The sequence below is a fragment of the Hippocampus bargibanti genome, linkage group LG01 (assembly GCF_051943395.1).
Source record: "Hippocampus bargibanti isolate YZ-2025 linkage group LG01, ASM5194339v1, whole genome shotgun sequence".
In the NCBI taxonomy this organism is placed as follows: Eukaryota; Metazoa; Chordata; class Actinopteri; order Syngnathiformes; family Syngnathidae; genus Hippocampus; species Hippocampus bargibanti.
In genome coordinates this window covers 29246013-29258941 of record NC_142734.1, presented here as the reverse complement: position 1 = coordinate 29258941, position 12929 = coordinate 29246013, and the positions used below count along the sequence as shown (strand labels likewise).

The 12929-nt window shown below is 39.4% G+C and overlaps 2 protein-coding genes across 4 annotated transcripts in view; both read right to left on the bottom strand.

Moving 5' to 3' along the window:
- LOC148903800 (midkine-A-like) lies at nt 1-7705 on the bottom strand. Its single transcript, XM_089008933.1, has 5 exons — nt 7569-7705; nt 3247-3326; nt 2183-2350; nt 1953-2111; nt 1-403 (listed from the first exon to the last, which is right to left on the bottom strand). The coding sequence occupies exons 2-5, from the start codon at nt 3323-3325 to the stop codon at nt 375-377; spliced, it is 435 nt and encodes a 144-aa protein (XP_088865059.1). The 5' UTR covers nt 3326; nt 7569-7705; the 3' UTR covers nt 1-374.
- A 2018-nt stretch (nt 7706-9723) lies between these two features.
- Nucleotides 9724-12929, bottom strand: part of LOC148903799 (diacylglycerol kinase zeta-like) — a 46516-nt gene continuing 43310 nt past the window's right edge. For all 3 annotated transcript variants that reach the window (XM_089008904.1, XM_089008913.1, XM_089008921.1), the window contains one exon: nt 9724-11214. In XM_089008904.1, the coding sequence (XP_088865030.1) occupies nt 11098-11214 (117 nt within the window). In that variant the 3' untranslated portion in view covers nt 9724-11097. The remainder of the gene's footprint in view (nt 11215-12929) is intronic.

The following is a 12929-nucleotide window of genomic DNA, read 5'->3' as shown; positions in this document are numbered from 1 at the left end:
TTACCAGAATATCATCTTGATCTTTATTAATAATATTATCCATGATTTATGCAATGACATCATGATTTGAAAAACGTGTGCGGCAAAAAGGCTTCATGGGATTTGCAGTTTCAGCACACACATTCGAGACTATTGACTAGATATTAGTAATAGCAGAGGTGGTCTTTGGACCCAAATGACATCACATTCAGATGGACTGTTTTCTACTTTCTAGGTCAAGACTATTCCGCTTTTGAGTGAGCCTACAAACAAAACGAGATACGTTGTCTAAATGTCAGTACCACCGTTCAAAACGTCCGTCGTGAGTGTTGCTCCACACAATTTTTTTATAAAGATCCTTCTTTTATCTTTACGCAGAAATTCTTCTCTTGCGTTTACTGTCCGTTGCCTTTTTTCTTCTTTCCTGGAAATCCAAACGATACAAAATATAAGACGTGTGACTTATGCTACGCCAAGGGTGTCAAAGTCATTTTTTTTTTTTGCCTTGGGCCACATTGTCGTTACGGCTTCCTCTCGGGGGCCGTTATGAATTTAGGCAAGCCATCATCCACTCCACATATTACATATGGAACGCACAACAAATTATTAAATAAGTATTTTTCAAAGTCGAGAATAGTGACTGTTTCTGTGGTTTACATACGATAATTTGAAATTTTGTTGCGGACTTTAGCAAGCATCATGGAATTCCAACGTTTGATTTGCTTTCGCGGGCCGAATAAAATATGAGTGGCAGGCCAGATTTGGCCCCCGGGCCTTGACTTTGACACCTGTGCGCTATGCCAAAGGAGATGTAATAAAAGATTCTAATCAATTCATAATTTTAATACATATTATGATCTATCTTGGTTTGGTTTTCACTGTGGTTGTTGAACTATTTGCGATGTGCTAGGCAGACGGGGGCCGTGACATTTTGGATTGGATTGGATGTACCTTTATTCGTCTCGCAGTGGAGAAATGTACATTATTTGTTCTTCCTAGCGGTTTAGCATTTGAGTCCATTTTGAAAAGTGGCTACGCTCAAAATGACTGACCTTTAAAATCAAATGAGTGGGGAGTCATGGATGGCCGAAATGAGGCTTGTACATGACGGTGGATTATAATAATAATAATAATAATAATAATAATAATAATAATAATAATAATAAAAATTCGTTTATAAGCGACTTTCAAAATTGTCAAGGACACTACAGTCACAGGATGTTTTTTCTGCGGGTGAGCAGCGGCAGCTACACGCGCCAGCGTTCACTCAACCCGGAAGTAACGTGAAAAATACAACTCGGTCAGGGGCGTTCCAAACGTGACGTCACGTGGGGATCGTTATCAACTCGAAAACAAGAATAGGCTTTCTTGTTACACATCCAGTTATGAATATGATTCAAATAGTTCTGAAGAGGAAAGCATACATGTTTGCAATCGATTAAAGAATTTATTCCGTGTTATTTTGAGGCATCAGGGATGGGAAATGTCGCACCCAAAAAAGGCAGAACATGGCGACAAAGCCGTGTAATGAATTAATCAGCCCGTTTCCACAGGCTGATAAATTCCTTACATGGAGCTTTGTCGGCCTCTTCTGCCTCTTTTTGGTCCTACACAACGTTTTCAGAACAAAGTACAGCAAAATGCATTGACGTGATGGAAGGACTGCTACAATGTGTCCTTTTTTCGGTCAGGGGCGTTCCTTCAGTGACGTAACTTACAGACTCGTCACAAACTCAAAAACAAGACTTCCGGAATTTTCAGCGCGAGTCTTAAAACGTAAAATATCGCTATATGCGCTGGAATCTTTGTAAAATACGCTCAGTAGAAGTCATTTGAAGTGATTTTACAAATTCTGGACACAACTTGTCAAGGGGTGTCGGTTGTCCTTCAATACTTATTTCTACATGTGCAGGCAAACTTATTATCTGTTCAACAATTATGTGTACATGTTTGTACACGACAGTCAATCTAACCTTTATTTGTCTTTGTCTTGCCAGCACAGGGTTTGTTGACAGAAATGGTCTGCTGGCACTTGGCGTTGTACAACGCCTTCTTCAAGGTTCCACTTCTGGTCTGCATGCCGGCATCTGGGTCGCAGTCGCTCCAACTTTCAAACCTGTACTTGCAGTCAGCTGGAGACGGACCACATAAAAAGTTGGCTCTGCAAACTTTGGCAAGAATTCACGTCACCGTCGTTTGTTACCTCCAAAGTCTTTTTTCCAGTTACAGGGCACTTTGCATTTCATTTTCTTGGTCTGCTGATTACATGTGCCCTCCCTAAAGCCGGCTCCGCAGTCTCCGTTGCTCGCGACGCAGTTTCCATAGCGCCAGTCGGTGCAATCTGATCCGGATTGTGAAGGTTTGATTTTCTCTGTCGATTGAGCAAAAAAATGGATGAAAAAAAATCAGTTCTTACTCGTAATGGGCAAATGAAGCTTCATGAAGCACTTGTGATCATTTTTGACTCCTCTAGATGGCACCCTTTTAAAGATGCGGTGCCGAATCATATAGATTTTTTTCAAGGCTCACGCAGATTCCATAATACTCTCATGCGTGTACGTATGTATTTATTTATTTGAGCCTTTTATTAATCTTTTTTTAGCGCATATCCCTCTCGCTCCATGCCATTTCGCCCGTGTTCTGCATTTGAGCCATTCTAAATTCCCAAGTAGTAATAGTGCAGGTGTGAGCTTCATTCCTGCACGTTAGTAATGGGCAAGTGAAGCTTCATGAAGCACTTGTGATCATTTTTGACTCCTCTAGATGGCACCCTTGGTTTAAAGATGCGATGGATTTTTAGGACATTTCCTTTGTACTAACCTACATATTTAAACCAAACGCACCATCAGGAAGTGTCAAAAACTATCACAAGTGCTTCATGAAGCTTCATTTTCCCACTACGAATGTGAACCGCTGCATCCATGAGTGTAAATGCTTTTCATGTCTTTTTTTCCGAAAGTTGGCCCTTAATTCTGCCCTCTGGGCTCTCCTTACGCCCACCGCTGGTTGTCACGGTAACAAAATCCATACGCACGAAGGGTACAGTCACTCACTTGTCTCGCTCAAATAAACGAACTGATGTCAGCAAGACAAGGGATAGTGTGTGTAGTGAATCTTTGATCCTCAGAAAGTATATCGAAGATACTCATTTCCAAACGGGGGAGTAGGCAAAGTCTCCTTTTTAACTTGAACACTTTAACTCTAAACGTTTGAGCTTTATTGAAAGTATAGATACTTGAGTGAGAGCGGTGGAGGAAAAATTCCTACCTCGGTTGTTCTTCCCTCCAGCTATGACTTTGATTGTGACGAGAGCAATAAAGAGCGGCAGCAGCAACGTCGCCTTCATCCTTTGAAAACACACAGCAGCCACAACGTCCATATTAACGTGTCAGCCCCTTCATTATTTGGCTTTCTTATAGAAAAACAACAACAATAAATAAAAACTGATACAGTGAGACTTCAACTTACAAACACCTCATCTTACAAACTTTTCGTCTTACAAACTTCAAATTTATGAAAATTAAACCTTATAATAAGCACTATTTTCATAATACACACCCACCACGGCTGGCGGAGTCATCTTCGGCGGAAGCACACGACCGAACAGCATCAGAGGTTAAGTTACCAACAGTCCTTATGGAAGGTGACTCGCCTTCCATAAGCCATCAACGACCATCAAAAAGGTAATTAAAACTTTATTTTACAGCGCAGTTTATTTCTTTAATTACAGTCCTCATGTAATGCTCCTCTCTTTCCAAACAGCAATTCTCTTTGACCTTCGACCTCCAACGCCATTCCATCAAGCCATCAATGACCATCACAAATGTAAATAAAGTGACTTTATGATACAATGCAGTGTATTTCTTTCATTACAATACAATAGCACATGTATTATACATAGAATAAGGTATGTTGTGTGTAGTTTTAAGGCTTATTTAGTTGAAAAGTATATTTTATGGAAACCCGGGAACGGATTATTCCCATTTTAATGGTTTCCTATGGGAATTTTGTTCTTGAGATACACACTTTTCGCCTTACACACGCTGTCTGGGAACCAATTAAGTTCGTAAGTTGAGGTCTCACTGTATTGTAAAACCTTTCTAGATAGTCAGTCAAAATGTACCCCATTGACATTGCTGACGGTGTGCATGTTGGTGTGAACGGTCATTTGTCTCTATCATCGCCCTACGACCAGTTCAGGATGTAGTTCAGCTGGCTGGATTCTGTTTCAGAGCTCTAACAAGATTTTTATGGCCTGGTGACCAGTTGGTGAGCCCGTCCGCCTCACAGTGCAGAGGTCCAGGGTTTGATTCTGGCACTAGACACTCGTTTGTATGTTCTTCCCGTGCCTGTGTGGGTTTTCTTCAGGTACTCCGGTTTCGTCCCACGTTCCAAAAACAGGCATGGGAGGTTAATGGGATACTCTAAAATTGTCCCTTTATGTGATTGTGAATGTGAATGGTTGTTTGTCTCTGCTTGCTTTGCTATTGGCTAGAAACCAATTCAGGATCTCCTACCCAAAGAAACTGTCAATGCCCGCACGACTGATTGATCTTGGAGGGTCCATGAAGTAGGGGTGTGGGGCGATCTCAAAATAATAAAGCAGCATAAGAAAGATCACACACAAATACGATATTACGACGCTTCAAAGTTGGTATTTGATCCCAAAACATGCAATGAATGTCCCACTGTATGCCCTGCTCCTCCTCGAAAGGTTGAATATTCATCAAAAAAGAGGTTGGATACGACATGAAAACAACAACAACAACAAAAAAAGACACCGAAGAAGAATTAATCAAGGATTTATTAATGTCAGCTGGGCTATTCATGCTTTTTGAAAAGTTCTGTATTTCATATTTTGAAAAAGAACACATTTCTGTGAAGATATTCATCACCCCATTCAAAGTTGAGCGTGAAAAAAAAACAACAAAAATCAGTTTATTATTTTTATTTCTGTATTTTTACATTGTCAAGGCTATGTGTGGAAGGAGGTCAAGGCATCGCCGGAGACTCCCGCTGAAGAATTCCATTTGCGTGTGGACCGAACTATCCATATAGGGTCTATACTTGGTCCCCTGCAATTGTCTGGCAACCACTCAAGGGTGTACCTTGCCGATCGCTCAAGGTAAGCTGGCTTCGGCTTAAAGTTCATCCGTCACCCCCAATTGGGGGAGGGGGTAGGGGGATGATGGAGTTTGCAGCAATGTGCTATGAAAAAGCACAGCGTAAGTGCATGGTTGAAAAGAGCAGCAGCAACCTAGATACAACCACTTAGCAACCATTCGGAAGCGCACTCAAATGCCTTCGGGGATGTACGAACAACTGGTGAATATGGGTTGAGAAAAAAGTGCTTATTAAAAACATAAAATAAAAAAAAGAAAGACAAAACGTATCAAAAAAAAAATATTCTATGGCTTTTGACACAGCCTAAGACTCTTCCAGGATGAGCAGGTTGCATTAGTATTTTTTTTAATGGTTTCCAAGTGTTCGAGCTTTCTGAAAACGATACCAACCCCCCTTCTAAAAGGTTACTTTCCCTCGACCAAAAAGTTTTGAACGCAAGCCCCAGTGAGTTGTGGTCATGTGAATGAGGTTGAATATTATGCGTCGCTGGCAGGCATGTCTGATTCGACTCTAATCCACTCTTGTGTATTTAAAGTTTTTTTTAACACTCCTTTTGGTGTGTACTGAATGTCACCAACTTTAAACGACAACCGACGTCTCTCTCTCTTTATTTTATTTATTCATTCATTCATTCACTCATTTAATTACTAATTTATTTATTCATGTATTTATTTATAGATTAATTCATGCATATTTATTTATTCATTTATTTATCTATGTATTTACACATATTTATTTATTAATGCATTTATTTGTTCATTCATTACTTTGCTCATTTACTTACTAATTAATTTAGTTATTTATGTATTTATTTATGCATTGATTTATTAATTGATGTATTTACACAATTTATTTAATTACGTATTCATTCATTCACTCATTTACTTACTAATTTATTCATTTATTTATTTATCCATGCATTTACATTTTTTATTTATTTAATTTGTTCATTTATTCCTTCACTCATTTAATTACAAATTTATTTATGTATTTAGTTATCTATATATTTACTTATATTTATTTATGCATTTCTTTATTTATCTATGTAATTACACATATTTCTTTATTTGTTCATTCATTACGTATGTATGTATGTATGTATGTATGTATGTAAGTATGCATGCATGTACCCCATGCATGCATGCACCCCATGCATGCATGCATGCACCCCTTGCATGCGTGTATGTATGTATGTATGTATGTATGTATGTATGTATGTATGTGTATATATATATATGTATATATGTATGTATGTAAGTATGCATGCATGTACCCCATGCATGCATGCACCCCATGCATGCGTGTATGTATGTATGTATGTATGTATGTATGTATGTATGTATGTATGTATGTATGTATGTATGTATGTATGTATGCATGCATGTATGTATGTATATATATTTACGAAGCTATTTATGGGACTAGCAGGGTATCATCCCATCAAGGCTCGAGGTGGGGGAGGGGGGTTAATTCTATTAAGGCATATTATTTTATGTGGTGTGCAAAAGCAAATCAAGCAATGTCAACTTCTATGATGCTAGCTAAAATCTGTACCAAATTTTCAAATTGGTACATGTAAGAAATAATGCCAGTATGACTTTTTCTTTCTTACGATCTTCAACAACAATCAAAACAAACAAATATTGTTGACTTCTGACTTCAATGCTAGTTCTCCATCATTTCGTTTTGTGAACTATATGTGATTATGCGCAAACATGTCCTTGACAGTAATCATTGCTTTCCAGGAGGGAAAGTGAAACAACAAAGTGGCTCATAAAATGAATTTTTCACCTCTGGCACGGAAAGAAAGATCAGCACAGTCAGTGAACCATTGCAAGCAAGCTCCAGCGAAACACGGTGGTCATTGCTGCTATGATTTTGTTTGATGGAGAAAACTATCTGACACATGCGATATTTTGACCCACCTAAAAAATAAAGTGTGCGGATTATGGCATCCAACAAGTTGAGGGACAATATAAACAAAGGACAGAAAAGGGGAGCCAAACAGTGGGGGGTGGGGGGGATATAATGCCTCGGACAAACACATGGCCCATTTGGGGAGCAATGATGTTGTAATGTTGTTCCATTTCTTGAACTTAATTGCTTATTTCGACGCACCGAGGCCCCATCCCTACCCGGGTGTCGAATATATTCAGGATAACAATAACAAAAGATCTCACAAGTGGTTTAGTTTGAGCAGTCTTGCCCTGAGTATAACCCAAAAACGTGCAATCCAAAAAACACAAATTAAAAAAATATATATAAAAAGTTGTAAAAAAAAGTTTTTAAACACGCCTTTAATAAATATTTTCCTCATTTTATTTGTAGTCTCGCTCTTTCCATCTCAATTTAAAAATGACAACAGATTAAAATAAAAAAAATAAAAAACATTAATTAAAAAAGCTAATAAATACCTAAATGAACAAAGAACGCACTAAATAAATAAATGAGATTGTTGCACTTACTTGAGGGGCAGCCAGCCGGGACTTGAGTGGAGGTCGAGGGCGTCAACTCTCTGGTCGAGTTCTTTCTCTCTGCGAGCATCAGATCACATCTAGTACAGCCCATCCGAAAACGAATTCGCCTCCCCTGGCCCTGAGGCCACCCCCCCCCCCCTCTTTTTTTTGCCTTTGTCTCCTAAACCAGTTCATTCTGGTTGCATTAGCTCCATTCAGACCCACCCCCCTCCCGGAAAAAAAAAAAAAAAAACACCTCCTCACCCCCCATTGCCCCTGCGCACAAACAGACTCAACTTGCACTCGTCAGCGGCCCAACAAAAGCAACAAGAGGCCATAAAGTTTTGAACTCAGCTTTGCTTTCAAACAAGTCCAGCCGGCGGCAAAGCTCTTTTATCTTCACGGTAATGAAGACCCGCATTCAAGATGATCACATGGTCTCTGCAGTGATGAGCAAAGGCATTCTGTATTTCATAAAATCATAACTCCAAAGTATTGGCATCGAATAAAGACGACAGCGTCTCTGCAGTTACCACGGCAACCCTGGGTCACCTACTTTTGTACGTTTGCAGACGTGCAAGTGGTAAATCTTCAGATTAAAAATTTTAAACCCCTTTCATGCATCCAGTAACCTGATAACATGACTAGCTGCTTATTGGAGTCATCGCGGCGCTCGAAAGGTTGAAGCAACAACCAAGTGACACCATTGTGGCAAAAATCAAGCAAGCAACTTTAAAGAACAATATGTGATGGTCTAAATCAGACATATCCAAAGTCCGGCCCGGGGGCCAAATGCGGCCCGTGGTCTATTTTCATCCGGCCCGCGGCCTCTGTTATGAAATCAATAAAGTCTGCCCCACATGTAGAATGAATCCATTGGGCAGTCGCATCGTTACCAACGTGTTCTAAGTGCTGAAAATCTAGAATTTCATAGCAAATTAGTACAGGAGTCATTGACTGAATGAACCCCCCCAATTTTCTAAAATGGCGCAACAACCAAAAAAAAAAAAACTGTTACTTCTATATAATTATGACAAAAAAGTTTGGGTTAAAAAAACGTGAAGTTCATTGAATATGCAATATAAATTTTCAACGTCAATTGAATTTTGATACGCGTGATTCAAATCAACCAAAACACATGCTTAAAGGACAACCGACGTCTCCGGACAAATTGTGTCCATAATTTGTAAAATGGCTTCAAATGACTTCTACTGAGCGTATTTTACAAAGATTCCAGCGCATATAGCGATATTTTACGTTTTAAGACTCGCACTGAATATTCCGGAAGTCTTGTTTTTGTGTTTGTGACGAGTCTGTACGTTACGTCACTGAAGGAACGCCCCTGACCGAAAAAAGGACACTTTGTAGCAGTCCTTCCATCACGTCAATGCATTTTGCTGTACTTTGTTCTGAAAACGTTGTGTAGGTCAAAACGAGGCAGAAGAGGGCGACAAAGCTCCATGTAAGGAATTTATCAGCCAGTGGAAACGGGCTGATGAATTCCTTAAACGGCTTTGTCGCCATGTTCTGCCTTTTTTGGGTGCGACATTTCCCATCCCTGATGCCTCAAAATAACACAGAATAAATTCTTTAATCGATTGCAAACATTTATGCTTTCCTCTTCAGAACTATTTGAATCATATTCATAACTGGATGAGTAACAAGAAAGCATCTTCTCAGAATCTGAAGCCATTGTTTTGATTCTCGAGCAAGGCAAGACGTCTTGCCGTGACGCCACGAAACTGGCCACTTCCGGTTTCAAATTGAAGTACTTTTTAGACACCTTAAGTCATTTTTATTGGTGTTTTGCATTTGACTAAAAATATCATACTGCGTGTTTTGGGTATTTAAGATGCTATAAAACGTTTTTCTGATGTCAGTTAGGAAACAAAAAAGTGACGTCGGTTGTCCTTTAAGATAGCTGAAATTAAAAATAAAAAAAGCAAATTTTAAACACGGAATGGCTCTTTTTTAAAATTAATTACTGTTATATGGAAAGAATGTCCGCCAAGGTTGCCCCTCCCATCTTCCCAGACATTTTTTACACACCAAATCTGGCCCACTTCGCAAAACATTTGCAACCCTGGTCTAAAACGGATTCTTTTGGAAACACGCTAGAAGCTAGACCAAAAACAAAAACAAAACAAAAAGTGAAAAACTGATATCACTGTAAAATATTTTATTTCCTCGTGACATGCAATTACAAAAACTACATGAGTTACATCAAAACAACAAATTTCACAACCAGTGTATCAACTTAATTGTCAGATATTATCGGCAAGTATGATTACAAGTAAATGATCCTCACATCCAATTCTAAAGTTTCGAGTTAAAAGACAACCGACGCCTCCGGACAAGTTATGTCCATAATTTGTAAAATAACAGTCTGAGATAGTCTTGTTTAATAATCTTGTTTTCGTATTGATGACGATCCCCTACGTGACGTCACATTTGGAACGTCCCTGACCGAGAAAGTGACACACAATGCATTTTGCGGTACTTTGTTTGGTCTGAACACTTTGTGTTGATCCGTGTTGATGGCCAAATTAGAAGGAAAACAAATAAATAACATAATGATGAATCGTTGTGTGTTGCACCAAGACAACTATTTGATTCTAGTTGACACAAATTCCCAGCAGACAAATCAGCCCATTTCCAACGGAGCTCTGGCGCCATATTGTGCATTTTCTGGAACGCTATATTGCTGTCATTGACGGCTCGAATTGATATAGGAGGACTCCTTTAATTGATTGCAAACATTTATGCTTTCCTCTTCAGAACTATTTGAATCATATTCATAACTGGATGAGTAACAAGAAAGCATCTTCTCCGAATCTGAAACCATTGTTTTGATTCTCGAGCGAGGCAACACGTCTTGGCGTGACGTCACAAACAATGGGGGCAGGACCTTCTGAAACTGGTCATTTCCGGTTTCATTTTGAAGTCGTTTTTGGACACTAAGTCATTTTTATTGGTGTTTTTCAATTGACTAAAAATATCCGCATGCGTGTTTTGGGTATTTTAGATGCTATCAAACGTTTTTCGGATGTAAAAAAAATGGTGTCGGTCATCCTTTAATAAACGTGATGCTTATCCTTTCTTATCATAATTGACTGGTGTGCAAGCAACTTAAAAAAATAATTTAAGTAAAAAAAAGGCAACAACAAAAAGCACAACTAGAATAGCAAAACACTTTCTAAAGGCGTCTAGCTATTTTTTTTTTTGCTTTGTCAGTCATGTGGAGAGAAAATGCATCTATACAGAGGGAAAAAAAGTCATGCAAATGGCCCCTCTGTGGCAAAGTCGATTTTGCTAACTCAAAACGTAAAAGTAAAAAAATAAAAAAAGACAGACATTTTCAGTTATTCCAAATGTTTTGGTGACCCCTGACCCCGTGACAAAAAAAATACAAACGCGGTCGATATTCCACTGGAGATTCCAAGAAATGTCCCCGAGTTGTTTCGTAACGTGTTTGACGTGTCTTCACCGCGACGACTTTTGGCACAGCATTTTCTCGCACTGCGCTTGTGAAAAGGCTTTAGACGGCCGTTTCTTGGTCCTCCCTCTGGATCATTTGGTTATGCTGTCGGTTCTCCAAGTAAGCTGCCAGCTCACCATCGCGAGCTTTCTCAGCGCGGTTCTTCGGGGTGTCACCCTGCGGAGAGGCCATTTTGTTTTTTTTTTACTTGATACTTTGAATGCGTGTATTTGTATTTCCATCCAGTGTTTGTCGACACAGTCGCTGGGCTTGTGTGTAGCGGTACGTTAGCCTGACTTGCATGTGGGTAGCGCGTGGATGTGAGTGTGAATGGTTTGTTTGGAAATGTGACCCGCGATCGGCTGTTTTTCACTCAGATGGGATTATCTCCAGCAAATTCTCGCGATTGTCTTCGGGATGAGTGGTGGTGAAAATTTTGGATGGTGCCTAAGTGGGTTTTCTATGGGTACTCCGGTTTCTACCCACATTCCAAAAACATGCATGGCATTCCCGTGAGAAAGATTCTAAAAACACCCGCTGATATCTCCTCAAATTGTGATTATAGTAAAGTCTCATTATATCGATATCGGTTATATCGATAGTACTGCTTATTACGATACTATTTTAATTTCCAGGCAAATTTCTAGTCTTTTATGATATAATTAGTTCCGGTTAGTACGATACTCGGTTATTACGATAATCCGGTTACTACGATGCCCTTTTCCTTCCCCGCCAGCCAATTTGGTCTGCTTATATCGATACAAAAGCAGCTAGAGCTGAATCGATATTTGCTTAAAAGACAACCGACGTCTCCGGGCAAGTTGTGTCCATAATTTGTCAAATGGCTTCAAATGACTTCTACTGAGCGTATTTTACAAAGATTCCACCGCATATAACTATGTTTTACGTTTTAAGACTCACGCTGAATATTCAGGAAGTCTTGTTTTTGAGTTGGTGACGAGTCCGTACGTGACGTCATTAAAGGACCGCCCTTTCCCTTAAAAAAGACGCATTGTAGCGGTCAATGTATTTTGCTGGACTTTTTTGGTCTGCGGACCTCGTGTTGCACCCAAAAGCCGCCAGAAGGCCAGAAGAGGGCGTCCAAGCGCCATATAAGGAATTTATCAGCCTGTGGAAACGGAGGTGGCCACAGGAGGTCGCCATTTTGTGCCTCTTTTTTGGGTGAGTGATTTTCCCCCAATGTTGCCTTAAAATGGCACAAATAAATTCTTTAATCGATTGCAAACATGTATGCTTTCCTCTTCAGAACTATTTGAATCATATTCATCACTGGATGTGGAACAAGAAAGCATATTCTCCGAATCTGAAGCCATTGTTTTGATTCACTAGCAAAGTGAAGACGTCCTGGCGTGACGTCAGGAACTGGGGGCGGGACTTTCTGAAAACGCCCAATTCGCAGCTCAATTTTTTTGCAGATTTTGGACACTTTCAGTCATTTTTTTTGGTGTTTTGCTTTTGACTAAAAATATCATACTGCGTGTTTTGGGTATTTTAGATGCTATAAAACGTTTTTCTGGTGTCAGTTAAAAAACAAAAAAGTGACGTCGGTTGTCCTTTAAGGATTTCAATACAGTACCACCATTAAGCAGGGTCAGCAGTCTTTTTTTTAAAGTGTCCTTATTTGGTGATTTGACTTTATATGTGGACAATGTTGTTTTGCGAGACCAGTAGCAACAGTTTGTGATGGTTTGGAAGATTTATTAGTAATTAGCTATTTCATAAACAGATCCTGCGATGAAATAATTTGTTTCGGCACCTTACACTCTCTATGAGTTGTGGCTGGTGGGCTCTAAAGCCCACTGAGCAAAAAAAATAAAATCTTCAAACGTACTGAAAAATTTCAGCTTTTGCCTCATTACGACCACAAACGT